This window comes from Lissotriton helveticus, chromosome 8 (genome assembly GCF_964261635.1).
Source record: "Lissotriton helveticus chromosome 8, aLisHel1.1, whole genome shotgun sequence".
Classification (NCBI taxonomy): domain Eukaryota; kingdom Metazoa; phylum Chordata; class Amphibia; order Caudata; family Salamandridae; genus Lissotriton; species Lissotriton helveticus.
The window spans coordinates 49,707,830-49,735,601 of NC_136069.1; the positions used below are offsets into that span (position 1 = coordinate 49,707,830).

The window sequence follows — 27,772 nt, forward strand, 5'->3', positions numbered from 1 at the left end:
GGCATCTTATTAGAAGGCCTATAAAGTAACACACAGACAAAACAATCATGGGGGGATTCAAGCTTTATTACAACGTTTTCAGTGTCTTTAAGAGAATGACTAGGTAAAGAGCAAAACCTAAAATCGGTGTGGATAATGGCTGCCACTCCCCCACCTTGTTGGTCTGAGAGGCGATTAGCGTGAATAATATAATAGTTGTTAGGAATGGCCGCTAACATATCAGGGCCAGAGTCATCAGTAAACCATGTCTCAGTTAACAGAAGAACACTGGGTTTATCTGAGATCAGCAGGGAAAGGATATCTAACCTATGTTTAGCAAGAGACCGGGTGTCAAGTTAATAGACAGTTAGAAGCGTGGTTCCTAGACCTAGACTGTTTCTGTAAGGGTCTCTGATAAGCAGTGAGCGTCTGTATTTCTGGTAAAGTCAGTTAGTCAGGATTTCAAATTTGGAGAGAAGTGACAAGGTGTCATTAGTGGAGTATGAATCGACAGAATGCAAGCCTTTAAGCGTTTCCGAGGTGTAGGTGGTAGAAAGAGCATTATAACTGGCCCCTGGGCGTGGACGGGCGCAGACGGGCTTGCCTTTGGTGCGCCGTCGGCGCGCCCGCTGCGCTCCCGCTTGGCACACTGCATTTGAAGTCGTTTCCCCGCCCTCAGCTCCGCCCTCGCGCAGCATGATTGGCTGCTGCTAGGGGAGTCTCCAGGAGCAACAAGGGACCCGGAGCCCGGAGCAATAAAACTTCAATTTTAGGCAGGTAAAAACATTTGCATTACATTCCCCGATTTAAAAACGATTCAGTGTGTGCAAGCGAAGGTTTTAGCAGCAACTAGCATAAGGAGCGATTCCCGGCGAATCAAGCAGCCTTTATCACTGGTTTCCCGCCCTCAGCTCCGCCCTCTTGCAGCGTGATTGGCTGCTGCTAGGGGAGTCTCCAGGAGCAACAAGGGACCCGGAGCCTGGCAAACTATCGTGTGCTACAGTTAGAGTGCAATAAAACTTCAATTTTAAGCAGGTAAAAACATTCCCATTATATTCCCCGATTTAAAAACGATTCAGTGTGTGCAAACGAAGGTTTTAGCAGCAACTAGCCTAGCCTAAGGCTTAGACAACAAGCTCACAAAAGCAGGGAGTACTAGATCTTTGAGAAGCTCCAGCGCACATTTTCTCCCACCTCCCAAACTAAAAAAGACGTCAACCAAGACGTTTTTCTGGAAAAGTGCTAAGCATATGGAACTCTACCTAGCGATCTATGATGCAATGCCCCTTGACTGCTTTAAAAGAGATCTGAAACTCCTCCTCCTCATCAAATACTTTAACTCTTAGCTTACTGAACTTGGTTCATTATCTCTCATACAGAACTAGACCCTCTGTCATAGTCGGTTGTTTGTTTGCTTCTGCTGTCTATTAGATCCTCTCTCCCTTAACGCGTACTATTATTTTGACCTCTTTCGGTTCCCACGCTCACAGACTAATACATTTTCTTTATTTTTCTTTGGTGTGTACTGGAATCTATTGAGTATTGCTTCATATGGCATTACGTTTTTGATTAACTGTACTCTGGACGATCATGTAAAGCGCTGTGATACCTTCGGGTCTAGCTGGCGCTATATAAAACCTATAAATAAAATAAATACAGCATCCACTGCACCCCAGCCGCAGCATGAAAACCACTGGCCTCTCCCAACTAGTCACCAACCCTATGCACAACGCAGGGCTCATGCTCAACCCTATCTTCACAGCCAGTGACTGAGTCAAGTAGAGCCGCATCACATGGCTCACCTAGACGGACCACTCAATCATCCACTTGACCGTCACAGGAGCCCCCCAGCACCCAACACCGCAGCTGGAACAAAGCATCCGAAAACCAACGGACCAACGCCCTCAACACCTCCCACCCTGACATCACATCCAACCTTGAACAGGCTGTCAGGAACTTCATGGCTTGGATCACAGCCTGCACCGACAGTCGCCCCCATCAAACCCACCAGCTCAAGAGATCCACCAAACATGCCAGTGGGTACATCTCGGAACTGAGAACCACCAAATGCAACTGTAAAACAACAGGTGCTGGTGCACGAGACATCGCTCAACCACTACCACCAACTCCTGAAAGGGCCAAAAATGAATGCACTACCCGTCCCTCATCAAAGCCAACTCCAACCACAGCAGCAACATCATGGAGTTCTCCAACCCCTCAGCAACTGAAAACATCATCACCCCTTCCTAAGAACTCTGTGACACCCTGGCAGTCTTCTTCCATGACAAGATCTCCACCATCTACCCCAACCTTCCGCCTTGGACATCCTCAGCCTCCTCGCTCCCACAGATTTTAACTCCAACCACGGTGACCAGCTCACCACACAGAGCACCACAGCCATCATGCAATTTGTCCAATCAGGAGCACCCACGGACCCCTGTCCCCACCACATGTTCAACCTCAGAACCAGAACAATCAGCAACGAGCTCACCGCCATCTTCAACACGTCCATCACCTCCACCACCTTCCCAGAAGAATAGAAACAAGCGAAAGTCAAACCCCTCATCAATAAATCGTCCGCCAAGCCCAAAGAACTAAAGAACTACCAGCCCATTTCTCTGCTTCTCTTCCCTGCCAAATTCCTTGGAAAGGCCGCCAACTTATAAAATGCATACAGAGCGCAATCTGCTGGACTCCTCTTAATCAGGATTCGGTACAAACCACAGCTCCGAAACTGCCCTGATATCAAAACCCTCCTAGACTGGGGAGAAATGTCGGCCTTGATCCTCCTCGATCTCTTAGAAGCCTTCAACACCATGTACCACCACACCTTGATCAAAAGGCTTCATCAGATCAGAATTCAAGAAAACTCCCTCAAATGGATCGCTTCCTTCCTCACTGGAAGAACCCAGAGAATTCACCTATCACCTCGAATTTATCCCCATTATTGGATACTGTGTCTCATCCCAAATTGACACAAAGGCTTCAGGAAATTGGAATCCAGGGCTTAGGGTTACAGTGGTTCGAGAATGTATTTACCAGCAGAACCCAAACTATCATGTTGGACTCTTCTAAATCCTGCACCATGTTACTTGACAAGGGGGTGCATTGGGCTCCTGTCTTAGCTCCACACTTTTTAACACGTATATGGCCCCCCTTGCTAAGATCATTAAAGCCTATGGATTCAGGGTAATATCTTATGCTGAGGACACAAAGCTAATAATCTCCTTTTATGTAGTCCTGGCCAAAGCCAATGAATGCTTTCCAGCTGGAATGAAAGCAATTGCCAACTGGATGACCGTTCATTGCCTAAAGTTGAATGTATGCAAATCTGAGATCATGCTGTTTGGCGAGGCATAACAGCTCTGGGCCCCTGACTGGCGGCCTTTAGAACTTGCTGCTGCTCCGAGTCCCAAACTAGTGGTCAAGACCAAACTCTTTCTATGAAAGAGCAGGTCTGGTCTACTATTGGCATTTGCTTTTATATGATGCTCCTCTTGAAGAGAGCTTTCAACTTCCTCCCTCTTTCAGTGAGAAAAACACTGGTACAGGCACTGTTTATTAGTCATTTGGATCCACAAATGAGACGTTATCAAAACTTCAAGTTGTGAAAAAATTCCTGCGCATCTCATCTGCAATCTTCCATCCGAAGCGGCATTGTCTCCCCTCCTGCGTTGAATCATTGGTTACCGTCCAAAATAATAATTTTTTTAAACCTGCTGCTTAACATACAAATCACTGATAAGGAGGGTCCCAGCTACCTATCTTCCAAGATCAGCTTTTATCGCCCACCTTGGTTACTTAGCTCCAGTGATAAAGCTTTGCTGACGGTCCCATTGGTCAGAAGGACCCGCTAAGGACGCTGGGCTTTTTTCTCAAACTCAAGTACTCATCTTCTGGAGCAACACCTTGTGTGGAAGGACTCCTGGTGGCCTGCTAAACTAGGACCCTGACCCACCCCACAGGCCATGCCCGGAACCTCCACATCCTCCTGGACAGCAAACTCACCATGAAGAACCAGATCAGTGCAGTCTCTTCCGCCTGCTTTCGCACTCTTCGTCTGCTCCGAAAAAAATTATGATGAGACTAAAGTGCTCCTGTGGGCAGATTGAAGATGTGAGTGACAATGTCTTAAGCCAATGGCTAAAGGTTCTAGTGCAAAAAAAAACTAATGGTTCAGGGTGTCAGAATTTCTTTTATTTTAATAGATCAAATTGCCCTGGGGCAAAATAATAATAAAAAGGATTTGTATTGCAAAGAATTACCTTTGCTCCAACTATTCACAGAGTATGATGGGCTGGCAAAGGTTCATCATTGTAAACTAAAGCATACCTATCTAACTGCAGAAATATGTCAGGAGAGTTTGAGCTTGTCTTGGGTATGATAGTGATGTTTTCACTGTGACATTGGTGTATTGTGGCGTTTCAACACTGATTTTCATGTTCATTATTCTAATGATGTAGAGCTGCAACTGTCAGTGCATTTATGGGAGGGAGCTAATTTATTAGAATTAGGACCTTCAAAAGCAGGCTACATGTTAACTATAGTAGTATGTGCATTAACTAATTTATCCAACACTTTGATTGGAAGCTGTGACCAATATATTGTAAACAATGTGTGCAGCAATGTGTGCAGCAAGCCCACTGAACCGTTATCTATAGTATGAATTTACTGGCAATTTTCTCCCTGAATTAGAACCTGTGATCTGCAAGCGAGGTAGGAGCCTTTGAAGATGAAAAGTGGACATTCTCCATTATGCACCTAAAGAATCACCACAATCTAATAGATACTGTATAATCCATTTTAAGTATCTACTAAACTGTTTAACAACTATGGAGAATGAGGCGTAGTCTAAACTCAACCTGTCGCCCACCGACCCAAGTCGGGTAGTTTCTCCATACAGTTTGGTCTTGCAGTAACATTAGCTCTTGTAGGAAAAACATCTCCCATACACCATAGGAGTTCCCAGGACACACAATAGAATATAATCTTAAACTAGCCTTGGTATATTCTAGTAGAGCAAAGATACCCAAGAGTTGAAAAAAAAATTGCCTGATATTGGAGCTGGCATTATCCAAAAGAGATTTTGCCCAGAACTGGATAAATCTGACCGCTCTAAATGTGTAGAAGTAGAAAGCAGGGCTAGATCTGTGTGGTATCCTTGAACGCTGAGTTTAGTAGGATAGAGGCTGCCCTCACAAACACCAGAAGATCTGAGAAAAATGAAATGTGCCCAATAATGGTATAAAGTTAATACATGTTTGGATACTTGAATAGTGTATCAATAACATGCCAATAAAATAACATTAAAAACAGACACATCTTTCAATTCCACCCCTCTCCCCCGCCCATCCACAGTCGTCCTCTGCTGACACAGTCACCCTGCACAGACTGACACAGCCAGACACCCACACCAACATATTACAGAGAGCCTTCATAGTCCTGCAAATAATCCAGTACAGCCATGTGTATCTAGAAATACACATACCCCAACACATGTACACACACCTAAACAGTCTCACATACAGACACTCACACCTATGAACAGGGACCTCTTGCACGCAGACTCATGCACAGACGCATGCCTTCTCTGATATATCCCCTGTGTAGTATTGTCCCTGCTTAGAGACACCCACAAGCTGTGCCTCAGATTCATGTTTCCTGCAGACCTATGTCCACCATTAAACCCACTACCACAGTGGTCAGGACTTCCTAATGGCTGTAATAGCGGTGTGCAGGGTAGTAGCAGAGAGGAGAGTGGGTCATTGAGTGGCAGGAAAGATCAGTCTGTCAGTGTAGAGTAGATGCTAAGGATTTAAGAGCAGTGCATTGCAGAAGCTGCATCCAAAGGAGAAGAGAACAAATTCAGGGCTGATGAATCGCCTAGACAGTCAAAGGGTAAGGCATACGCTGTGGCAGTTTAATCAGTTAGGAGCATCATGCTGCATTTGCCTGTGGCTGAAGATTTGGGGAAAAGGGATGCACTGATTTACAGATTGATAACTGTCACAATCTGGGGTTCTTAGCATCTGGGCAGATTTGTAGGCTTTTATTCTGTTTGTGGAGTTCAAATCACTGCAGCTGTTCACACTCTTCCTCAATAGCATCTTTAAAGAACAATAACATGCATTTAAAGGTGCGTTTCAAAAGCACACCTTTTGTGCTGCAGCCCCAACCTTCTACACCCCCTCCTCCTCAAATAACAGATCTGTCTCAGTTTGCTATAATGTCTAGTTGTCCCTTGGACAAAATAGGCCATAAGCTCAAACAAAGCCTCCTAGCGCAAGTATACCCTTATTCTTTTTTAGTTTGTATGTATGTACCTCCAAACTGATAAGTGATTTTCCCCAGACCTAAAGCATTTGAAATTAAAACTTAGTATACATCCATTCATATGTAGGACAGACAGGATCACCCCCTTGCCATAGATTTAGAAGAGCTCAGTCACAATTTGATGGAACAAGTGCAAAAAGGCCAGTCTGGATACAACATTTTTTTTTAAATTCTCAAATATAATTAAGCTGACTGGCAATTCCACTAAAGTGTTATTCAGGACTTAAAAAGAACAACAGATCCCAAACCCGCTAACATCCACATCACCTCAAACATTAGACTAACATTCTTACATAATCAGACTGAATATTTGCCTCCCCTGGCTACCCTACTTTCCCCTTTGCATTTTCTTGCCATCTCTGCTCTGTCTTTTCAAATAGCTCGCTACCTCTGTACTATCCTCTCTTACAGTCCATTACCTGAATAATAAACACAGCTATGCATTTTTGTATAACCATTATATTGTTTCAAAATCTGTTTCTCTAAACTTTCTGCCCAAATCTGTAACTTATCACTCATAGTGCTATAAGGTGACCAAGTTTGTTTTGTAAAAACTCTAATAAAAACGTATTGAACATTTTAAAAAACTAATAGATTCTACACACATGTTGGCACATAATATTAAGTTGAAGGAATGGTGTATAACCTTACACATCTATTTTCATCATAAAGTTGAACTGAAGACGCTGAGGGCGAGGGAGAAGCAGAGACAGACACACTACGCCATGCAGGGACAGAGACCAACAGCATCCCTGCAAGACCTGGGATTGTCAAGCGACGAGGAGGAAAACGTCACAGAAGGGGAAACATCCAACCTGAGAATCGTTGAAATTGAGGGAGAGGTGACCAAGAAAGACAAGAGGCCGCAGGTAACACAGAAAAAATTGCCTGAGTCTCGAAAATCCGACTCAAGGGCATCAAAGGGCATCTCATTGTCGAAAATATCACTGACCGAAGGTAGGCCTGGAGACAGAGAACCCCTTGGATCCCTCGAAAGGGACACCAAAGGAGGAAAGTCTTCAGAGAAGACTCACTCGTCGAAAGACAAACGATGGCGAGCCGCTTCAAATTCAAAGTGGGAAAGGTCTCGGCACAACACAAGAAACTCAGCGACCAATACGTCGGAGAAATCTTCTCTGACAAAACAAAAATCAACGTTGAAACGAAAATCAGCATTGCCCCTCAATCCGGAAAAATTCTTGGTGGAGATCGAGAGGAAGAGGAGGCGCATCGAGGCCAAAATGGCTGACTTAACACAGAAAAAGAAAGATTTCGACACATCCTTAACAAAATATCAAAATCCTCAAAAAACTTCGCTGCCAAAAGACCAGGGCGAGAAGGAAGTCAAAGACATCGGACCTCTTATGACAACTGAACCTCGGGTAGAGGAAGAAGAAACATATGAGGAGGACGAGGAACAAGAAAGACTGGGTAAATTCCAGGGGTCGGAAGACTCTGAGTTCTCAGAACCTCAATGGCCTGAGGAAGGGGTAGACTGCTATCCGTCGAGGCCTTCTCCGGCGGATGACATTCGAATGTATAATCATGTCATTAAAAAGGCTGCAGACAAATATGGAGTGCAGCTTGAGGAGGAAAAGTCACAGTCATGTTTCCTGCTGGAAACTCTTGTATCATCCCAAGCAAGGAATACATTCCTACCAATGTTGCCTAGTGTCTTGGACCAAGGAAGAGAGGCTTTTAAAGAGCCCGCTACTTGTAGAGCAGTGACTCCAAACGTGGGGAAAAAATACAAATACTCCTCAAAAGACCCGGCATACATCAAAGGTACAGTGCCTGCTGATTCTATTATCACCTCCACAGCAAGGAAGAGGGCCAATATCCCATCAACATCTGGGCCACCTCCTGAGAAGGAGAGTATGATGATGGACCGCATGGCTAGGAAATTTGAAAGAAGCGCAGCTAATCAATGGCAAATTTCAAACTCAAACGCCCTCCTAAATAGGCATGCCTACCAGCACTGGGAGGAAATGGAGGAGCTCATAAAACACCTGCCAAAGCAATACAAAAAAAAAGCTGCTAACCTTGCTGAGGCAGGAAAAAATATTGCTAATACATGCCTGAAATCATCATTAGAGGCAGCAGACACAGCAAGTCGGCAAATGATGGCAGGGATAACACTACGCCGTTTTTCATGGCTAAGAATCTCGGGGTTCAAGCCAGAGGTACAGGCCAATATAATCAATACCCCCTTCAACGGAGAGCAGTTGTTTGGGAGTACTGTTGATGACACACTAAATCAACTTAAAAAGGACAATGAGACTGCTAAGTCCATGGGGGCGTTGCAGTTTAGGGGTAACTTACGTAGAGGCGCCACATCAACCCGCAGGCCTACAGGAAGAGGCAGCTTCCATAGTGGGACATCACATCAGGTATTCCAAGAAAACAGCCAGTCTTCAGCACCACAGCAGTACTGGCAGTACCAACAGCAAGGGCGCCAGTCCTTTTGAGGAAGAACATGGGGTAGGGGATAGTCTCACAAGGGAGGCCCGACCCCAGCTAACAAGAGCAGTTCCCAAAGAGAGACAGCCTCTCACACTCAACACCAGTGGGAGGCAGAATAAAGAACTTCTTTCAGGAGTAGAGGAAGATAACATCGAAAAATTTATTTTAAATGCCATAGAGTATGGATATTGCATAGAATTGGACTAAATACCTCTAGCAAGGGGACCAAAAAGAAGGTTCATTCAAGGAAAGAAACATCATATCTTCTGTGAATATATTTCTTTATCCCAAACTAAAATGGATCCCTACACCTAATACTCGACCTCCGATTCACAAACACTAAGATTCAAGATGACAACATTACAAGACTTGTTGTCAGTGAAAGACGGAAGGGTGCTACACCTAGAACGTGAGTCTTTGAGCTTGGCTCCTGGAGACTTAAAATTCAGTCATCTAAAACTACTAGAGAACATAATGGCTGCTCTTTCGGAAGCAAGAAAGCCATTAACAAAGAAGGAATTGCTACATCGCTAAATGGAAAAGATACTCTTTATGGTGTCTGACCAAAGGCTTATTAAGGAAAAACACCAAGGATGCAGCGGTGCTAATATATCTAACAAACATACTAGACTGCAGTTTAACATAATCATTTTTAAAAGTACACCTAACTCCAATCGTGGCCTGCACATAAGGTTACATAAGAAGCATCTTCACAACTCCAGCAATAAATCGGTTCTTGGACGGATCAAAGAGAATTGCACCACCAAGGAAAACACCCACATGGAATCTAAATGTGATACTCCTACAATTACTGAAGGCACCCATTATACCTTTGCACAAGGCCACAGCAAAGATGCTCACTCTAAAAACAGCATTCCTGGTGGCAATAACCTCTTTTAGCAGGGTGATTGAAATACAAGCACTCACAATTCAGAAGCCACATTTACAGGTTCACAAGGACAGAATCATAATGAGGACAGATCCACAGTCTTACCTTACCTAAGGTGGTTTCAAACTTCCACATAAATCAAACAATACAAATTCCAAGTTTTTTTCCAACAGCCAAAAAATCAAGCAGAGAGAGCGTTACACAATATGGACGCAATGCACACCACAATGTACTATATTGAAAAGACAAGCAGGAAGACAAAGCAACTAGTTGTCTCATTTGCAGCAACAATATGGAAAACATGTAACTAAGGGCACAATTGTCAGATGTATCACACATACCATACAACAGAGGCACACAAATGCAGGAGAAAAACAAAAATCAACCCCAAAGACACACTCAACAAGGAAAGAAATTGAGGGCCATTGCCTTTCTAGAACATATATCTTTACAGGATATATGTATAGCAGCAACATGGTCATTTGTACACACCACTGTATAGACTTTAAAATGAACAAGAAAGCTCAACTGGGACAAAAGGTGTTAAAACATCTGTTTACAAATCTAAGCTCATCTTCAACCTAGCCACCACAAAACTAACAAAACCGCTAGATGAAGGCACAGCATGTGAATGCAGAAAAGATGGGAGAGAACAGACTAGGGGGGGGGGAAAAAACTGAAGATGGTGACCAAGAGTGGGAGCTTCCGGTGGGGGACGTACGACGTCACCGGAAACACCAAATTGTGATCCGGTTGATGCCCAACAAGAAAAAACAAAAATAGGACTACAAAGAAAAGTGGAGAATTCTGGGCCCAACCACTGGATGGTGGACTAATGTACAGCATGTAAACCCAGAAAATTCTTCAAGCTGCTAAACAACACCGACAGGTAAGAAACTATTTGTTTTCCTGTGTATTCACCCCCCCCCCCCTCCATTTCCTCGAAAGTGTAAAGTGATTATTTCTTCCTGTCCTTCTGCCAGCAAAACTAAGCCATTTTCTCTGGCCTTGGAACCTCTTCACACCTCATCAAAGGGTTTATCGCTGACAGGAGGGAAGAGCCCAACAGAACTAAATTAGATAATCTGAGAAAATTACATTTCCATAAACTCAACCTAACAAACTACATTTTGTAATAATGTTATTAGTCTTACTATACTAGTACTAACATAGGACAAAATGCTGTTAACAAACCTGTGTGCAGATGTTTTACCTTTCCTATTATTTTTTGGGGTGTGGAAATCTCTGCCAAACTACAGTCCCCAGACACCTAAGTACACGTCTTAGTCATAAATGTTGATTGACCGGGATAAGTGGATGGAAAATATGGATTCGTTACTTATATAGGGGAGGGATTAAGGGAGCACTAAGGAGGAGTTTTGGGAAGATTAGGGGGTGGTTTAGGGAGCAACGTGCATCCTCCTTCAAAATACCTTCGGGTCAATTCACAAACTGCACCTCTAAAATTGATACAGCTGAAAAGAACCAACACAGTAGTAAGTGTAGCACCACATATAGCCAACTACCTGCACTGCAAAACCCTCCTGTAGTTAGGGACTTAAAATAAAAACCCCATAGGAAATAATGTAAAATTAAACTATTAAAATAGTTACAAATATCAAGAAATTTAAATGAATGCTAAAATAATGATCTAAAAATTAAACCTCTTTATTTTAACGTAATGTAGTCTTTTTCGAGTTTAAATATTAATGTAACATTAACTTTCATTAAATTCAATTGCTTTTATATAAATCACTTTTAATAGTTTATATGCATACTAAGACATTCCTCTACTTTAAAGGAAATTTAAAAATGTAAATTTGTTTTTTAATTTAATATTTTATATTTAAAATGTAATTGTTATTAATGCTGGAGCGTTGTTTAGTTTTACATTTTTAACTACATATAAAAATAGTTTGTGGCCTTATTCCTTGTGGTGGACTGACATCTACACCAATTAATAACCCACTTTCTTTTTATTGGTGTTCAGCAGTGGAATCCAGAACTTGTGTTTGATAGTGGCAGTGCTTAATTACAGTCAGTGGCTGCCAGTGTTCCCACCAGCACTCACCTTTGGCAGCTGGCGCTTATTTTTCTTCATCAGACATTAAACAGCAGCAAGAAAGGGAAAAACAAGCAGAGAGGAAAGAGGAAAGAAAAGACTGAAAGACCATCACAAAGGTAGGAAGCTGGAGGAGAGATAACGGGTAGAGGGTATCTGGGGGTGATTAAAGAGGCATGAGGTGGATTGAACTCTACGCATTTGGCGAGCCAACTTTTAAGAGGCACCATCACAGGTCTCTGAACACAGCTTTAGGCTACCATCAGTCATGTAAGTACAAATTAAGCACCGGAAGTACCATTTTCTAGGTTGAAATTAAAAACCGTACACGAAATAGAAAGCAAACATTTATTTTTGATTAATTTGAAACTGTTTTTATTGTGTTTTAATATCAATAACATCCAACAATTCACTATGCCTTTGTACACTATCAATATTGGTAATAAGATCAGCACTTGTATAAGTAAACATTTCACATTATACAGCTCTCGATACCCCCGCAACCAACCCTCTCCACTTTTGCTCTTTCCTTGCATATTGATTCAACTCAATAAGTTTCTGCAGTCTCCTGTGTCTCCCAATTAAGACCATCGAATGCTCTCCAGTTTCCCCATGCTTTCTCAAAAGTTTTAGGGCAGTCCCATCCTTCATACACTGCTCTTTCCACTTACATGCAGATATTCATCCCTGCTAGCCACATTACCCTTTTTGGAGCAGTTTTTCTCTGTCACTGTCACATTATATCACGTTTTGCGAGCAAAAGAATCCATGTACAGAACAGCTGTTTAGCCATGGATATACCAACAGGGAATACCCAATATTGCAAAGTGAGGGTGGGGTCCCCGAAAAAGGGAACTCCCAATACTGCTGAGATTGCCCACTATATCCCTCCAGTGTCTCTGAATCAAAGGACTGTTCACAATCGTGTGGAAGAAGGATCCCCTCGTACCTTAGAGAATTTGGTGATTGTGCTCTAACCATTTTCAGTATTTCTCTTGTATATTATGTACAGTACTTTCAATTGTATCAGTCGGTCTTGCATAAATGACTATTTCTCATGGGTGTATGAGGGCTGCCTCCCAATCTATGTCATCTATTTAACCAAGATGAGCTTCCCATGTGGTCATTAGTCATTGGATCATCTGTTTTATTCATCCTGCATGTCTTCAAAAGTTTTAGCACCATCTCCCTAAACTCTATTTTCCAGTTGGCAGCTACCGGTAAGTCCCCATTCTTTTATTTTTAAAATAACCCAATTTTTTTTTTTTTTTGTCTTGTGCAAGAAGGGACAGTACAGGGCAAGTGATACATTACGTGTCAAAGGATGAGCGCACAGTAGAAGTCATCATGACAATTATTCCAGGTTGTAGTTTTTCCCACCTTTTGCCTCAGATTTTCTTCTGTTTTGGGAGCAAGGTCCTACTTTAACCTTGACATCTGCTCTTCTTTTTGATCATGTTGACCTTCCTTAAAGGGGTTTCCCCCGAGAGTCTACCCTACTTTCATTCCCGTACACTTTCCCAATAACCCAGTCCTAAACTGTTTCCTATATGATGTATGTGCGCATATATATATATATATATATATATATATATATATATATATATATATATATATATATATATACATATATATATATAACATACATATATATATATAACATACTGGCGGTCGCCAGCAGGTATATATAGTTAGGACCTAGTTACCCTAGGAAATTTAAAACATTCTATTGGGAATAACTTTGGCGCCGATTGAGGGATCTGCCTGTAATTTTCCTTAAATTTGCCTCGCTGCGCTCCGCTTCTTCCCTGAAAGTTTCGGGGGGATTCGTCAAGCGGGGGCCGAGAAAAAAGGGGGGTCCCAAAACGTGCTTTCCCCATGTTAATTTCCATAGGGACATTCTGACAAGGCCACAGCTTGAACAGCTGAACGGATTATACCAGATTTGGCAAAATGGTAGGGACTGGTATGCAGCAGTGCCTTTTGTATGTTTGGTGTAAATCCTTCCAGTAGTTCTTGAGAAAATTGAATTTGAAATCTTTCAAATGGCATTTTCTATGAGACCTTTAGACATGGCTACAGCCCGAACGGCTGAACGGAATTACGCCAAACTTGGCAAAATGGTAGGGAAATGTATGCAGTAGTGCCTTTTCTATATTTGGTGAAAATCCCTCCAGTAGTTGTTGAGAAAATGAATTTGAGTAAATTATATATCTAAATGCGCTCAACATTATATTGGGAATAACTTTGGTGCCGATTGAGGAATCTGTGTGTAATTTTCCAGAATTTTGGCCAGCTCCGCTCACCTCCTTCGTCAAGCAGGGGCCAAAAGGGGGGTCACACAACGTGTTTTTCCCCATGTTAATTTCCATAGGGACCTTTAGACACGGCTACAGCCTGAACGGCTGAATGGAATTACACCAAACTTGGCAAAATGGTAGGGCCTGGTAAGCAGATGTGCCTTTGCTATGTTTGGTGAAAATCCATCCAGTAGTTCTTGAGAAAATTGAATTTGACATTTTTCAAATGGCATTTTCTATGGGACCTTTAGACACGGCTACAGCCCGAACGGCTGAACGGAATTACACCAAACTTGGCAAAATGGTAGAGACAGGTATGCAGTAGTGCCTTTTCTATATTTGGTGAAAATCCCTCCAGTAGTTGTTGAGAAAATTGAATTTGATCAAATTATATATCTATATGCGCTCACCGTACGCGTATGGTACGCGTACGTGCGCGTACCCTTACGTGCTTGAGCGAGTTTCTGATTGGCTGGCAGTCGACTGTCAACATTCCAAACTGTCCAAACCAGGAAGTGTTGGCCACCATCTTGTTTTTCAGGAGAACTGAGGCACAAGAGAGCCCAAAACAAGAGTGGAAAACACGAGAAGGGGCAGGGTAGAGACCCCCCAACCCTCTAGCCCTTCTCAGGCGGTCCCAAAAGGTCCCCCAAGGGCAAAAAACTAAAAAATTGCGGGGTACGCGCATCGTACGCGTAGGGTACGCGTACCGTGCGCGTACCCCGCAATTAAAAAAATATATATATATTTTTGCACTTGGTGGTCCTTCTGGGACCCCCTGAGAAGGGCTAGGGGGTCAGGGGGTCTCAACCCTGCCCCTTTTCGCGTTTTCCACTCTTGTTTTGTGCTCTCTTGTGCCTCATTTCTCCTGAGAAACAAGATGGCTGCTCAGGTGGTCCCAGAAGGATAATAACATATATAAACGTTATTCGCTAATAGAATTAGCATTTACAAAACCTTTGAAATTTATTGAAAAAAAATATAGGTTTCACGCCTGATATAGTTAGAAATTAGCATTTAAAAAACCTTGCAAATTCACTGAAAAATACATAGGTTTCAAGCCTTATATAGTTAGGAATTAGCATTTAAAAAACCTTGCAAATTCACTTAAAAACCATAGGTTTCAGGCTTTATATAGTTAGGAATTAGCATTTAAAAACCCATTGAAATTGCTCTTATATAGTTAGTTGTACTAACTATATTTCGCGCACCCGCAATCCACTGCTGATGATGTCACATATTACATCATTCATGACATGGTCAGTGACATCACTGATGACATCTCAAAGGACATCACTGATGACATCTCATATATATATATATATATATATATATATATATATATATATATCTCCTACTGGCAGTCGCCCAAAACCCGTTTTACTCATGTTAATTTCCATAGGAAATTTTGAGACGAGCTACAGCCCGAACTGCTGAATGGAATTAGCCCAAATTTGGCAAAAGGGTAGTGCTTGGTTCAGAAAGCGACCCATTTTTTAAATGGTGTAAATCCGTTCAGTAGTTGCTTAGAAATTCAAAAAATCTGAGTAAAAAAATCAGTTTCCCATAGTGAACTTTGGGCATGGCTACAGCCAAAACTACTGCACGGAATTACCCCAAATTTGGCAAAAAGGTAGTGCTTGGTTCAGAAAGCGACCTTTTTAGGTCTCGGCTAGCGTAGGCGGCGCTTGGGCAGTCCCGCTGGCGAGATTTTATGTCTCTTAGTATGGGGCTGAATTGTGCCCCTCTTCTCCATTGGCTGGCTTCCTAAATGGCGACTAGCCATTGGAGAAGAGGTTTGTTTGTCAATTTAAGCCCTGTCCTTTTTGGATTGAGGGGCGTTTTTTGTGCTTCTTTCTCTCTTCTTCCCATTGGCTGGAATGTAAACAATAACAAGTCAAAACATGCCCGTTGTTTACATTCTAGCCAATGGGAAGAGGGGAGAAAGAAAAACACGCCCCCCCCCCCCCACCCGTCTGAAAATGACGAGCCGTTTCTTAGATCCATTTCTGCTGGACCTCAGAGAAACATGGTGTTGTTCATGGCGTGGTCCGAGGTTCACGTGTGGAAACAGACTGTTGCAGGGTTGCTCTCACCGGAGCGCTCCTCTCCCCAAGAATCCTCCTCGCTCCTCGCCCCAAGAATCCTATTTGCTGCCTCCACAAATGTGCAGCAATCTGTGGGGGCTCTGGAGCCCGGGAACGGCCACCATTGCGGGTCTGAAGTGCCGACCTGGCTGAGGCAGGGTACTTTTAAATGGTGTCGGCATTAAAAAGCGAGCTATGAGGAGGCGCTCAGAGGAAGAGCCGAGTGCCGCTAGAAAAGTCTCGGGTCCCAGGAGGGGGCCCGGGTGAAGGCAGTGAAGCAGCGCGAGTGTTCCCGGGGCTCCCATGCGCTGGAAGGAGCCCCAGAAGAAGAGAGAGCCCTGCTGCCTATTGCTGCGGAGTGGGCGTGAGGCACACTGACGGTGCCTGACCCCACCGCTTCTGAAGAGGGAGCCGACCAGCGAGAAAGGGAGACTGGCCGTGCAACAGAGACTCGCCCCCGGCAGCCGAGTAAGTCTTCGAGGGAGGAGGTCAGGAGCCCACCCCGCCTCCTCGAGTGCCGGTAGGAAAAGTCCCGTGGGAGCCGACCAGCGAGGAAGGGAGACCGGCTGCGCAACAGAGAGACTCCCCCCGCCCCCCCGTCCCTCCCTCCCCCCTCCGAGCCGGTAAGTGAAGCCTCTGTTCCCTGGTTGTGATAGTTTTTCTTACCTCTTTTCCCTGGTTGTGCTCGATTTCCTTACCTCTGTTCCCTGGTTGTGCTCGCTTTTCTTGCCCCTTTTCACTGGTTGTGCTCGATTTTCTTGCCTCTGTTCCCTGCTTGTGCTCGCTTTCCTTGCCTCTGTTCCCTGCTTGTGATCGTTTTTATTGCGTCTGTTCCTCGGTTGTGTTCGCTTTTCTTGCCTCTGTTCCTTGGGGCGTTACTGGGCAGAGATGGGCGTGTGACTGACCTAGACTGAGGGAAGCAACAGGTGAGCTCTGGGAGTTGGTGGGGGCCTCGAATAACCCATTTCTAAATAAGGAGACTCCCCGGGGTGAGGGTGTGGGTGTGTGTCTCTGTGGCTTTGTGTGTGTGTGTGTGGCTCTGTGTGTGTGTGGCTCTGTGTGTGTGTGGCTCTGTGTGTGTGTGGCTCTGTGTGTGTGTGGCTCTGTGTGTGTGTGGCTCTGTGTGTGTGGCTCTCTGTGTGTGTGTGTGTGTGTGTGTGTGTGTGGCTCTCTGTGTGTGTGTCTGTGTGTGGCTCTCTGTGTGTGTGTGGTTTTCTGTGTGTATGGGGCACTCTGTGTGTGGGGCTCTGTGTGTGTGTGGGGCTCTGTGTGTGTGTGGGGCTCTGTGTGTGTGTGGGGCTCTGTGTGTGTGTGTGTGGCTCTGTGTGTGTGTGTTTGGCTCTGTGTGTGGGTGGCTCTGTGTGTGTGTGTGTCGCTCTGTGTGTGTGTGTGTGTGTGGCTCTGTGTGTGTGTGTCTTGCTCTCTGTGTGGGGCTCTCTGTGTGTGTGTTGGGCTCTGTGTGTGTGTGGCTCTGCTTGTCTGTGTGTGTGGCTCTGTCTGTGTGTGGCTCTGTCTGTGTGTGTGTGGCTCTGTCTGTGTGTTTGTGTGGCTCTGTCTGTGTGTTTGTGTGGCTCTGTCTGTGTGTGTGTGTGGCTCTGTGTGTGTATGTGGCTCTGTCTGTGTGGCTGTGTTTGGCTCTGTGTGTGTGGCTGTGGCTCTCTGTGTGTGGCTCGGTGTGTGTGGCTCTGTGTGGGGCTCTGTGTCTGTGTGGGTGCAAATGCAATCGGTCTCGCATTTGCGAGAGATTAAGCTATTGGCATTGTAAATGACAATGCCATTTATTTATATGTTTTAAAAACAAAAATAATGACAAAGACGAGACCATTGCATTGTAAATGCTTGTTTTTAAATGGTGTAAATCCGTTCAGTAGTTGTTGAGAAATTAAAAAAATAAGTTTCGATATCTAGGGCAGCGGTGGATTTGCGAACCCTCCCGACCACGAGCTTTATTCGAATTGGCTGTCAACAATCCAAACCAGGAAGTGTTGGCAGCCATCTTGTGACTCAGTAAAAGAAAGGTGAAAAAAAAGAAAAGGGGGCAAGGGCAGGGTAGAAACACCCTGACTCCCTTTGCCTCCTCAGGGGGTCGCACAAGGATCCCCAGGGCTCCAAAAAGCTTTTTTTTTTTTTATATCGTTTGAATTCGCGTGGGGTGCGCGAATCCGGGGTAAAAAAAAAAAATTGAAGCGCTGCATCCCGCGCTTCATTTCAATGAGGCCCGGTCCCAGGGACATGGTAAGAAATCTATGTGGGGAACGCCACTCCCGGGACTTGCTTCAAATTATGTGCGGCAGGGCACTTGGCCCTCCTGCAGCCCCGTGGACTGACCCTGGGCTTCTTTTTTAATGTGTGGGGGGCCTCCAAGGTCCCCCAAGCCCCAGGGACACCACCCCCTGGGGCTTTTATAAATTATTCATGTGGGCACACAGCCCCCCTGCTGCCCCGGGGCCCGCACCCCCGGGGCTTCTTTTTTGATGTGTGGGGGGCCTCCAAGGCCCCCTAAGCCCCGGGGACCGCCAACCCCCCCGGCATAATTCATGTTCAGATATGGGGGTCTGTAGCAGGACACTGGGCTTTGAAACGATGGGAGGGAGGCCGCATGACCCCCACCCTCTTGGAGCCCTTAATGGCCCTGGGGACCGCCAGCCTCGGGGCCAACTCCCGCAGTGTCCCGGGGGGCCCACCCTCGGGACACTGCTGCCGCCCTGTCATTGCAAACTGCTTGCTTCATTGAAGCGAGAGCGGGAAACCAGCTCTCGCTTCAAAGAAGCAAAGCACAATTGCTTTCCCCCTGGTGCCCAGTGGATAGGGCTGGTCCCAGGGTATGGGGTCCACATGGCCCCCATTCCAAATATATATAAAAAAAGAAAAATGTTACTGGCCATGCCCGGGGGATGAGGTCCCTGGGGCTGAAAATGACATCGGGAGGGTGACCAGCGCCCCCCCCCCCCTCCCAAAAATAATTTGTAAAAAAGGATGGGGTCCTCGGTGCCGCAATTGGCCTCGGGAGGGGGGCCGCGTGACTCCCTCCCCGTTTTGTTTTTTTAATAAAGAAAAAAAAGAGCAGGCCCTGGGGGATGGGGTCCCCAGGGCCACAAATAATGTAAAGAAGGGAGGCCACACAGCCCCCCTTGAAAAATCAAAATGTAAAAAGCCGGCATCGCGGTTAGGCCCCGCCCCCTCCCTGGAGCACTCGGCAAATGCGCCCCCTGGCGCGTTGTAAATTGGTTCCCTGGGGGCCAAATAGCCCACCAGGTACCTCCAGTATGCGCCAGGGAGCTGTGTTGCAGAGAGGTGTTCAGAGGCCATTCCCCTTTTTTATACCTCTCTGCAACGCAGCTCTGTGGTGCTCACTGGAGGTGCCTGGTAGGCTGGTTGGCCCTCAGGGACCCTTAGGACTCAGGGGGAATTAATCCCCCAATTTACAACGCACGGGGGCGTGTTTAGACAGTGGTGCGGGGAGGGGCCTGACGTAGCAAGTGTGCAAAAGCACTCCCTGGCACGTTGTAAAGTGGGGGATTAAGTTCCCTTCAATCTGGAGGGTCCCTGGGGGTGAACTAGCCCACCAGGTACCTCCAGTATGTGCCAGGGAGTTGCGTTGCAGAGAGGTGTTCAGAGGCCAGGCCCCTTTTTACACCTCTCTGCATCGCAGCTCGGTGGCGCTTACTGGAGGTAGCTGGTGGGCTAGTTGGGGGACCCTATAAGAATACAATGATTAATTTGGTACAACTAAAGGACCGCCAAGAAGGCGCAACCCTAGCTGTTTGTTTGGTTTGGGCGACATTACGTCCCAGTTTAGCACATGCTCCTCCAGCATCTCCCACAGAAGTATAAAAACGGGCTTTGAGGAGGAGCATCAGCTAAGTTACATTACCCCCTAAGCCCCAGAGATGAAAAATAAAATGGTAATTCATTATCATTTTATTTTCCATCCCCCATCACGAACTGAGTGGCAGGACGGGGCATGGCCTGCTGAGTGACATCAGCAGGGAGGGCTTTCAATGCACTGTTTAAAATGTGCATGTGTTTATGGCCGGCCGTCTTGCGATGGCCAGCCACACATGCACACTTTAAACATCTCTAACCCTCTAACTCTAACTCTGTCTTATGACCGCGGGGTTAGAGCAAGTGCAGGCCTCAAGAGCGCTGTGGGGCACCGAGTGAGCTGCTTTCTCCAATTAGGGCACTGCTCTCAAGCAGCACTACGATTGGTCAAGACAGTTTCCTAGTGGCCGGGCTGCTGTCGAAGGAAGACGACATCCGGTGCAGAGGATGTTGTGTTCGTCTTCAGGTAAGTTTTTTGGGGGGAATACTTTTTTGCCCCTGCCCATTCACCCCCTCCCCGTAGATGCCTGTGACCACTGTTTTTGAGATTGCCTCTGAGGGCAAATTAATTGCTAACTCATCTATTCACTGTGCTCTAGATACAGCTGCACAAGGCATTAATAACAGTGTTCTAATTTGCCAGCAGGCATGGTTTAAAGTTTCAGGCTTCAAGCCTGAAGTGCAACAAAATATTCTTGCTCTTTCTTTTGATGGGGGAACACATTTTTGGCCCTCAAGTAGGCACTCTACTTGAAAAATTTTAAAAAAGACAATGAAACTGCTAAAGCTATGGGAGCTTTGCCAACACGGGTAGCTCCTCCGCTATAACCGTCGCCCCACTTTTAAGCAGTGTGAAGAAGAGAAACATAAAATGATAATAACGTGTAAGTTATTATCATTTTATGCTTCCTAACGTGTCCTGCTGCTTTACGGCAGGCGGGTCTGCTCTGCTCTCCGAGCAGGGCAGGGGATGAGTGGTTAGCCCACTGCAAAGTACGCAATGACTGTTTGGTCGGCAGTCATGCGTACTTCCCTGTTCTTCATGCAGGCTGCAGTACAGCCTGCATGGAGAACATGCCCACCCTCTAGCCCCTGACTGAGTGCCATGTCATGGTGCTCAGACCAATCACAAGGCTGCAATGCAGTGTTGTGATTGGCTTAGGGGAGGAAGCCTGGCTGCCTGCTTCCTGTCGGAGGCAAGAGCAGAGAAGACGGGGGACCCAGACTCGAGGTAAGTTTAGATTTTTTTCATCTTATTATTTCGCCCCCTCGCAAGCCCCGCTCCCCCTCCCCCCCACCCCACCCCACCCACACTTGGTAGCTAAGCTGGCCGACGCTGTACAAACACGTGCACAACAGGGTAATTTTTGTTGCCCCTCATATCATGGAGCAGCGAAAACCACATTCTCTGACACTTCCTTCTTACATCAGCTTCCCCAGTCGCAAACTACATCGCCTAGGGAGTATTATAAAGGCCCATACAGGTGCAGCTACTCTAGGGGAAGAGGCAGGGGTGGTTTCTGAAAACCATCTGGTGCCACCACAAAACCTTGACCTGCCCACCATTCCTGCAGATTACTTAACACTTGTCAGGTGAAGAATCCAATACTTATTTGCCTTATGGAGGAATATTACCTCCGACCAGTTGGTGTTGGGTATTATCCAACATGGTTATTGCCTGGAGTTCACATCCAGACATTCCACCACACACCACAGACTGCCAGCAGACCATCAGCAGCTGCTCAAAGAGGAGGTACAAGTTCTTCTACAAAAGGGAGTGATAGAACTTGTGCCATTACACCAACAAGGCAAGGGTGTCTACTCAATTTACTTCCTAATACCCAAAACGGATGGGTTTCCAAGGCCAAGTCTGGACCTCAGACCCTTAAATAGGTACACCGCATTTTCACATGGTCACTCCTCAAGATGTTATCCTGCTACTACCACATGGCCACTTCATGGCCGCGTTGGACTTGAAGAACACGTACTTTCACATTCCAATTCACCCAGCATATACCTTAGTTTTGTGTATAACAGACCACACTTTCAGTTCAAAGCGCTTCCATTCGGGGTCACCACAGCCCCAGGGGTGTTTACCAAATGCTAAGCAGCAGTAGCAGCTCACTTAAGAAGACAAAGCATATACATTTTCCCTTACTTGGACGACTGGCTTACCAAAAGCACAAAGCAAACACAAGGAGATGATGGATGGAACGCTGAAATTTTTCAGACACTCACCCCCACTCACAGATCTGGGTTGAATCCATCATTGTTATTTAGCCCACGTAGCCATCACAGCTATATGCAAATCAGTCTTGGCTCTGTGCCTCATGGGAACAGTCCGGCCCGAACTGCCAAGCCATGTCTTCCCTGGACCTGAAACAAGTATCCTGGGACCGGTTCGGGCTAACAGCCCTCATCAGCCAGGCTAGCTTGAATCAAGTGGCAAAGTGAGCAAGCGACCCACGTCTTGGCATACCTTGCCAACTTAGGGCAATCAAAGCAAACACAAGGAGATGACGGACGGAGCGCTGAAACGTTTCAGACACTCACCCCAGTCACAGATCTGGGTTGAATCCATCATCGTTCTTTAGCGCAACACATCACAAATATTTTCTGCACACTCAAACTACAATAAACCTACTTCACCCACTATGTTTTACAATCAATGCAGTCCCAACTTACCTGCAGCCTCTTCGAATACAGCCTAACCTGGGAGCCATCCTCCTCTCAAATATGGGGATAGCTTACCCAAACGCCGTAAGGATTCATTCCTTCCAAATGCTTATCCCACAGTTTCAGCCTCACCAGTGAGAACAGGTGTGCGTCTTCTAGGGACCATGGCATCATGTATAGCCATAGTACCTCATGCCAGACTCAATATGCGCTCATTGCAAAAATGCTTAGTGCATCAATGGTCTCAAGTGTCTGGTCAGCTGGAAGATCTAGTTTTGATCAGCCATCAAGCTTACCACTCTCTGCAGTGGTGGAATTCAACAATCTTCGAAAAAAACGCTCTTTCCTGGACCCAGTTCCGCAGAGGATCAGCACAACGGACGCATTACTCACAGGTTAGGGAGCACACTCACAACAGATGACTGTTTAGGTCCACTGGACACTCAGTCAAACTCATTTCCATATCACGTCACCTAGTGCATTCCTTCCATACCTCACAGGGAAAGTGGTTCTCATCAAGACAGACGACATGTCTACCAAGTATTATCTGCAAAAACAGGTCACCCCAGCTATCTAACTTAGCACAGACCATCTGGAGATATGCTCTCTAACACAACATTCACCTATTCGAGTGGACAACAAATTTCTCAGCAGGAGACATCAAGTCCATGAGAGGGAGCTCAATGCACCAGCCCTACACCCATTCTTCAAACAATGGGTCACCCTGACATAGACCTGTTCACCACGGCAGAAAATATAAAATGCCCAAACTGCGCCTCCATGTTCCCCACACCCTGAGTCCAAGGGCAATGCACTATGAATGAATTGATAAAGGTTTTTGTGCATATATTTGTCCACATTTCCCGCTGCTTATATTTGTGATTTGAAAACTGCAGCCGACGTTTCTAACCCTCATCCTAACTCCCACATGAGCTAGACATCCAGGATTTACCACCCTACTGGAACTCTCAGTAGGCCCACACAAGGTACTTCCCAAGTGGCAGGACATTCTAACCCAAAGCCAGGGAGCAGTGATGCATCCAAACCCCAGATCTCTTTATCTTTCAATCCTGCTCCTGAGGTCTTAGAATTCAGATATTTAAACTTACCTCATCAATGTATGTACATTGTCAAAGAGGCAAGAAAACCCACAACTAGAGCCTGCTATAACCCTATTGCCATTCAATACATATTAATCCATTAAAGGCAATGACGAAATACATTGTTACCGTCTGCGTTTGCAAATGTCTGCGTTAGCTTTCACTTCCTTAAGGCCTCACAAGATGTGGGTCCAAGGCTCACTATGCCACTGGATTCAAGCTAGCCTGGCTGATGAGGGGTGTCACCCCAAAACCAGCCCAGGATTCATGTTTCTGGTCCAGCGAGTACCTGGCTTGGCAGTTCGGGCTCTGCTGTTCCCAAGAGGAGCAGGATTAAGGCTGATTTATATATGGCAGGGTCTAAACTGGTGTGGCATGGTGAGCACAAACAAATAATTTAACCCAGATCTCTTGACTGGGGGCGAATGTTTTGATTTTTTTCGGCATTCTGTCCATCATTTGTATGTATTTTGCTTTCTCACCCTTAAGTGCACCGTGTATGCCCAGACGTGGGTCCCGGGGGCTCACTGTGTCACTGGCTGATGAGGGGGTGAAACCCTGAAACCAGTCCCTGGATGATCGTTTCTGGTTCAGGTAGGACCTGGCTTGTTAGTTCGGGCTGGATTGTTCCTATGAGGGGCAGGGTCAAGACTGATTTGCATATGGCCGGGTCTAAACTGGGTTGGCATGGTGAGCGAAAGAACAATGGATTTAATCCAGATCTCTTGACTAGGAGTGAAGGTTTTAATTTGTTCCTCATTCCGTTCATCATTTGTGTGTCTTTTGCTATCTCACACCTAGTAGCAGTCACACCATATCTCCAAAACAGAGAACTCCTGTAATTACAGCTTTCCTAGAGGACCTCAAAATAGTTCTCCTGCCTAGGGTTCCACCAACCCCTGATTGGAATCTCAACATTGTGTTAACAAGGTTAATGAGTCCCCATTTGAATCTCTTTGCACATGCCCTCTCTCATGGAAAGTTGCATTACTCACTGCAATCACTTCACTCAGACGTGTTAGTGAGCTTCAGGCATTAACTCTAGACTAGAAGAACCATTCTTTCAACTTCATAAAGACAAGGCGGTACTACGTACCAACCCTAAATTTCCTTCCAAAAGTGTTCTCCCAATTCCACTTAAACCAATCCAGTGCCAGTGTTCTTTTCCCAACTAGACTCAGTTGTTGAAAGCACTTTACACACATTAGATATTAAGAGTTTTCATGTATTATATTGATAGAACTCAATCATTTTGAAAAACTCAACAACTCTTTGTTGCATTTTCAAAGTTATATAAAGGTAAAGCGATTTCTAAATCGGACATTTCACGCTGGATTGTAAAACGTATACACTATGTTATACCAAAGCTAAAAGACCATTCCCTATTCCTCCCAAAGTTCACTCTACTAAGAAAAAGGGAGCTTCCATGTCTTTCTTGGAAAATAAATTCATAACGGACATATGGAAGGCTACATGGACTACACCGCACACATTTACCAAGCATTACTGTGTAGACGATATGGCCCAGCAACAAGTTAATGTTGGTCAAGCAGTTTTACGCACGTTATTCCAAGCAAATGTAGCAACACTGCATGCCACAAAAAGATGCTTTCTGAGTAAGTAACATTTTCCCTTTTAGGGCAGTAGATATCCTGTGAGAAAATACTAAAGTTCAGGTAAAAAGACACATCTGCTAACTTTAGATTGAGAAAAGCTACAGCAATGCTTCAAACGCTATTTTCAATGTTTATTAAAAATATATACTATAATATTATACTTTACCTGCTTGTGCCTTTAGTAGGCTACTTAGCATTAGCTTGCTGACATCTTGTCCCTATCAATGCCCCAATAACGAAGTGTCTAGAATCTCTCAAAGCCAGAGCAAAGGCTTAGATCTTTTTTCCGGAAGACCTGGTGGTTAGAAATGTGACTCCTGTCATCCAAGGAAGGACAGCTGGGGACAGTCTAGGTACAACATTAACTTGGAATTACTAGGGTGAGGCATGCCAGTTCATAATTAGGACTCCCGGTTTTATGGTATTTTTAACATTTCCGTCTGTATTTATCTATCTATATTACATTTTTGGCCATCTGATTGGCATTTATCCGTATTGGTTTTGTTTTACGAATAAATGGAGTTGTAAAATGGTATATTTCTACATTTATTTAACTGATAAACATGCACTCATACAATGCCGCCTATTGTGTTTTAGCAAATTAAGCAGTCAAATATAGTGAAACACTACACCCATAGGTAAATATCAGCATTATATTGCACATATATGTTAACATATGCCTGTATTTAGGGAAATCTCAACCTGTTTAACTTCCCATGCTGTCAATCTGCCGAGCTGTCATGTCCCCAAAATCACAAGAGACGGCATGGAAAGTCACCCATAAGAAGCACCCTTTTCTGTATTTTTCCGCTTTTAAAATAAATACAGACAGGAAAAATGTTGATTTCTATCTGGATTTATCTGTAAAAATCAGTAAAAACGGGACACAGTCAGCCTTATTCATAATTAAGTGGAAAAGAAGACCAAAGTAAGTGCTCATTTCCATAAATACACACCTGGCTGCCCCACAAGTTCTCCTGAGGTCTGCGGCATCTTGGATTTTTCTTAGAATGGTGAAGTGTTCGATAGTTTGCAGTAAGGCAAGCAGGATGTGCTGCAAATGTGGAAACGGCTACCCTCAGAAACCCACAGCTCAGAAGAACTGTGGACTTGCAGAAGCACAAAAGAGGATTGGACCTGCTGTTGGAGATGTGTGTGGAGACCTGAAGGGTTAGACCTGCTCTCACTTGTACCCAGCACTTAGAAGTAGGTCAGTTGACTGCCATCTTGTGTGGCTACATGGACAAAACAAACTTCAAGAGTTTTTTTCCTGAGGTGCCCAGATGACTGGTAGCAACTGGAACTGGCCTGGACCCTGCTAGTGGCTTCTGCTGGAGTGAGCCCTGGCCCGAAGTGCTGCCCCTGAATTCATAGGAGCCTAAGAAGTGACCAAGTGGAGCTGCTCCAGAAACTCTGAAAAGTTTAGACTGAGAACAATGTTTGAATTTCAAGGCTTCCAGAGCGTCAGCGGGATCTCACAGATGTTCAATTTTGATGCAGCTTCATCAGCTTCAGAACTGCCCTGCTAGAGGAGTTACGAATGTAGAAATCTAGACCGGGTGATAAAGTATCAGCCCAATTTGATGACTTTGACAGGAGTGAAATTTGCTTTGCATTCCAAAACGATCTGGCTTTCAGACCACTTTCGAAGATACAGCCTGGAACCTTGCCACACTGGAGAATTTTGTCTTTCGTTTCAGATACAGAAGGTAAAATCTGTGACCAGGGCTAACCCGCTTGGTATACCAGATCCGCACTCCATCACGATACGCCTGTAATCGTGTCTAGTTTACCGTTCATTGGTTACCAGTGACTAATAATTGGCACTTTAAAAATTCATGTCTCTGGTTTCCTTTATTGGATGTCTTTTTCAAAATAATTTTCTTTTTGTCAGAGGTACAATTATAATCGGAACTTTTGACATTATTACCAAAACCATCAAGTCAAAAATTCAAATACATCTAGCGATCATTATTCATAGATACAGCTATAAATACCACAAATAAATGATTATTTCTCAATTTTCCGGTTCCCTAAGAGAACAAAATTGTGTACAGTCCCCACAAAATTACCTTCGAAATACATAGATGTTTAAATATAACATCAGGGCAATCCCCCAAGAGAACACCATTGTACCATATATAAAATTTCCCTGCATCTCATGCATAGGTGCAGCTTTCTATATCCTCCACAAAACGATCTCACAATTTGCTAAATTTTGTCATATTGCCCATTAGAACAGCTAACCGATTCTCTTTAACGCTCTGCATTTTTATAGACCATTCAGCAAAAGAGGGAATTAAGTTCGTCCTCCATGTGTGCAATAAAAGTGATAGTGCCACCAACATTGATATAGAGGATCGATATAAAAAACAACTTTTGACATTTTAGTAAATTTTTTCTTGAGTTGGGTAAAAACCAAACAAGGTGAGAATAGAATGA

General features: G+C 44.8%; 1 protein-coding gene across 7 annotated transcripts in view; it reads left to right on the top strand.

The window, feature by feature from the left end:
• The window catches only part of LOC144772342 (uncharacterized), a 148,332-nt gene that overhangs the window by 83,760 nt on the left and 36,800 nt on the right, over positions 1-27,772 (top strand). For 3 of the 7 annotated variants that reach the window (XM_078656592.1, XM_078656591.1, XM_078656593.1), the window contains one exon: positions 6,985-10,444. The exons of 2 other annotated variants lie outside the window; for them this stretch is intronic. In XM_078656592.1, the coding sequence (XP_078512718.1) occupies positions 6,985-8,780 (1,796 nt within the window). In that variant the 3' untranslated portion in view covers positions 8,781-10,444. Of the gene's footprint in view, positions 1-6,984; positions 10,554-11,654; positions 11,846-27,772 lie in introns of those variants that run through there. 2 more of the 7 variants (XM_078656596.1, XM_078656595.1) reach the window with 2 other exon arrangements.